We start from the raw sequence: 3,122 nt of genomic DNA, 5'->3' as shown, positions 1-3,122 counted from the left end.
GAAAATGGAAAAAAGCGCATTGATTATTGGCAATTTTTTCACATAGTTTCTTTCATACGAAGAATGATCGTCAACTTTTTTGTATGAAAGCTGCGTGAAAAAATTACAAAAAGCAACGCGCTTTTTAGAAACTTAAAGCTTGCACTTCATTATACCACAATTGAATAGGCTATAAAACTACATACTTAGAATTTTCATAGAAAATCTTATTAAAAAGTTGCAAACTTGTATGTAAGTTTGGTGAATTTTCCTGAGTTTTGTACAAAGTTTCGAGGTTTAATTATTTTTTTGTTGGTATGAGCTAATTTTTATAAATAAATTAGAGGAAAAATTAAATTTAAAAAGTTTACATACATTGCGAAAAATTCCCTGTGTCAATAATTTAGTGCGGCACTCTATATGATTTTTTATTACAACATATCTAAGTGTTTTATTACATCGAAATAGTAATACATATTTATAGCCAAGCTTACGAGAATTAAATGTGCGTAAAAAATTCAAAAATTGCTATTCTTAATTTTTAATTATTAAAAGAATCACGGATGTTGTTTCTTATTGATCTCGCAATCTCCATATTGCGCGTCGGCGTAGTAGTATGAGCTTCGTGAACTTCAGGAAAATTTACCTCGACTTCGCCTTCGGGTATTTCGGGTACATTCGCTCTGAAGTAAATGCAGATGTTGTGTAAGCAACAAGTAGCATTAATAATTTGTGCTGCTTTCTCTGGCGTGTAGTGTAGTTCTCGAGCACCAAGGATACATCTCCACCTGTTTTTTAAAACCCCGTTTGTTCTCTCAATAATGTTGCGACATTTCGAATGTATTTCGTTGAACTTCATTTCTGCTTGGCCTGGCATCCGATAAGGAGTGATAAGCCACGGTTCCAACGGATATCCAGCATCACCTTAATACACGTAATTGAAAATATGTATGTTTTAATTTCTAGGCGAAGATACGTGCATAATTATGTACATACATACATACATACATATGTATGTATATATAAAAGCTTAATGCTCTGACTTTAAAAATGTTTACAGTGCTAAACTTTACCTAATAGCCAGAAATTTCTTGGATGATTCGAAAATTCGGTCTCAAAATGTGAACGTAACTCGCTAACGTTCCAAATTAGCGAGTCATGACTAGCACCCGGATGAGAAGCATCGACGTAGCGAATTTTTAGTTCATGGTCACACACCTGGAATTAATAGTAATAAGTAAATTTTCTGCAAAAACGATTTAAGAACGTACCAAGATAACATTCAAACTGTAGTATCCTTTTCTGTTGTAGTACAGGTGAGAATTTTCGGATGGTGCGATTATTTTAACGTGTGTTCCATCTACACAACCGACAACAGCTGGAATTTTATGTTTAACATAAAAAGCAGTCGCAATTTTGCTTTTTTCTTCCGCTGTCACTGGAAACTGTTCCCACCGTGGGCACAGATACGTCTCAAATATACGTAGCACGTCGGCGAGTGCTTTGGAGAAACTAGACTGCGCTAGTCCAACGTCGTGGTGTTTTCCCACACCCGTCTGATAACCACCTTCCGCAAAAAAGCGCAAACAGGCGCTCAACTTCACTATAGGTGTAACAGCAAACTGCTTCCTACCTGGCTGTGTATGAGTCGTTACCACTTCTAGCAAGTATTCAAACGCCGGTTTATTCAACCTGAAATACTTTTCAAATCTATTTATAGAAATAGAAAACGAAATAGTTAGTTGTTTTAACACATATTTTTGAACTCCTTTACTCACAAAGGTTGAGGCAACTCCAAGGGGTTCATCAAGTCGCGCAGTTTCCTCCTCGCCACTCGTTGCGCGTTTGTTTGTTGCCTTTCTTCCTCACTAATTTCTCTCACTAACATATTTAACGCTAAGCTATTCATTTTTAAGTTTCCGAATCAACCACAATTAATAAAGTTTCGCCAAAACATGCAAAAATCCCATTGGCAAATTATCGAAAAATTGTCAACAATAAGCATAACAGCTGATTTCGAAAGATAGAAAGAGAAAAAATCCTACTCCTAAAAAATCCTTCTCCCCGACAATTTAGAATTGGAGGATTTTTTCTTAGAGGATTTTAAAATTCGCAAAGGAGAAATTCCGCAAGAATATTTAGGATTGGGCTGATAATCTTGAAATCATTTCCAAACTTTTTTGTTTGTTTTCTTATTTGAATTTAAAATTTTTGGGTATTTTTAAATTCAGATTATTTTTTTGAGCTTTGATTTCCGGTTTCGGAGATACTATTTTGTTTCATCGCGACTGCGATATCGGATGCTGAACTTTGAATTTCCTTATTTGAATCTAAAGATTGTGAAGTAACTTTATTGGGAGTTTTGGATCATAAACTTTGAACTAGTTATGATTTCTTTTTAGTTTTCTTTATATATCGTTTCAACTTGATTTTTTTAAGAAATCATATTCCAGCCTTCACGTCACAAAACTTGGATTTTTCGGTCGACTTGTATAGATATACATATTTTTATGAATTTGTTTTGATTTTCGGAGAGTCGAATTATAAGATTGTGAGGTTTTATTGAACGTATCTTTTATTTGTGTTATATCTTTTGATTCCTTTTGGAGGTTTGGATTTTCATTTCTTGTGGTTCTCAATTTTGAATTTCGCACTTTTTTCTACCTTTTCGTTGAAATTACAAAGTTTCGATCTAAGTCTTCTTTGGTTGAATATTTTTTGTCATTCTCTGAATTTATTTTGTTTTGTTGAAATCTTTGGAATATCATTTTTAAATTCACCTGGATTTTTATTCATTTTTTTGGCTTCCCTGAGACCTCTTCTGCGAACTTTTAGGCCCTTGTTTTATTCAGATTTCCCCCGTCGACAGTTCGAATTTTGGAGTTTGTATATAGTATTGGATTCGGGCTCACATACATACATAATTTGTTAATTTAAGTTTGCGGTGTAGTGCTATTAATTTTTTGTGTATAGGGGTGCGAGTGAATGGCAAATCGAGAGGGTGAAGAGCGAGAGATTACGGATAGAGTGGTTGCTGGAGGATTGGGTCTGCTTGATTCGGGCCGTAGGGTAACGCGAAGCGTAGCAAGGGCTTTGGAGAACCGGGTGGTCGGCTCTATATTTACCCAAATTGACTCTGGCAT

General features: G+C 35.0%; 1 protein-coding gene across 1 annotated transcript; it reads right to left on the bottom strand.

The window, feature by feature from the left end:
* Positions 1 to 307: 307 nt before the first annotated feature.
* On the bottom strand, positions 308 to 2,487 carry LOC108354700 (putative nuclease HARBI1). Its single transcript, XM_017605884.1, has 4 exons — positions 1,758 to 2,487; positions 1,251 to 1,689; positions 1,053 to 1,197; positions 308 to 903 (listed from the first exon to the last, which is right to left on the bottom strand). Exons 1-4 carry the CDS (start codon positions 1,886 to 1,888, stop codon positions 521 to 523), a joined length of 1,098 nt encoding a protein of 365 aa, XP_017461373.1. The 5' UTR covers positions 1,889 to 2,487; the 3' UTR covers positions 308 to 520.
* Between the last annotated feature and the right edge of the window lie 635 nt (positions 2,488 to 3,122).

Source organism: Rhagoletis zephyria, unplaced genomic scaffold (genome assembly GCF_001687245.7).
Source record: "Rhagoletis zephyria isolate East Lansing unplaced genomic scaffold, Rhagoletis_zephyria_1.1 Rzeph_scaffold_00158, whole genome shotgun sequence".
Classification (NCBI taxonomy): domain Eukaryota; kingdom Metazoa; phylum Arthropoda; class Insecta; order Diptera; family Tephritidae; genus Rhagoletis; species Rhagoletis zephyria.
This window is presented reverse-complemented; position numbering and strand designations above follow the sequence as displayed.

What these genes read in the sequence shown, in the direction of transcription:
- LOC108354700 (XM_017605884.1), bottom strand. Translation starts at nt 1,888, where the DNA reads ATGAATAGCTTAGCGTTAAATATGTTAGTGAGAGAAATTAGTGAGGAA. An exon ending in TTGGAGTTGCCTCAACCTTT is followed by an intron (nt 1,690 to 1,757) that starts GTGAGTAAAGGA and finishes TTCTATAAATAG; the next exon opens with ATTTGAAAAGTATTTCAGGT. An exon ending in ACAGTTTGAATGTTATCTTG is followed by an intron (nt 1,198 to 1,250) that starts GTACGTTCTTAA and finishes TATTAATTCCAG; the next exon opens with GTGTGTGACCATGAACTAAA.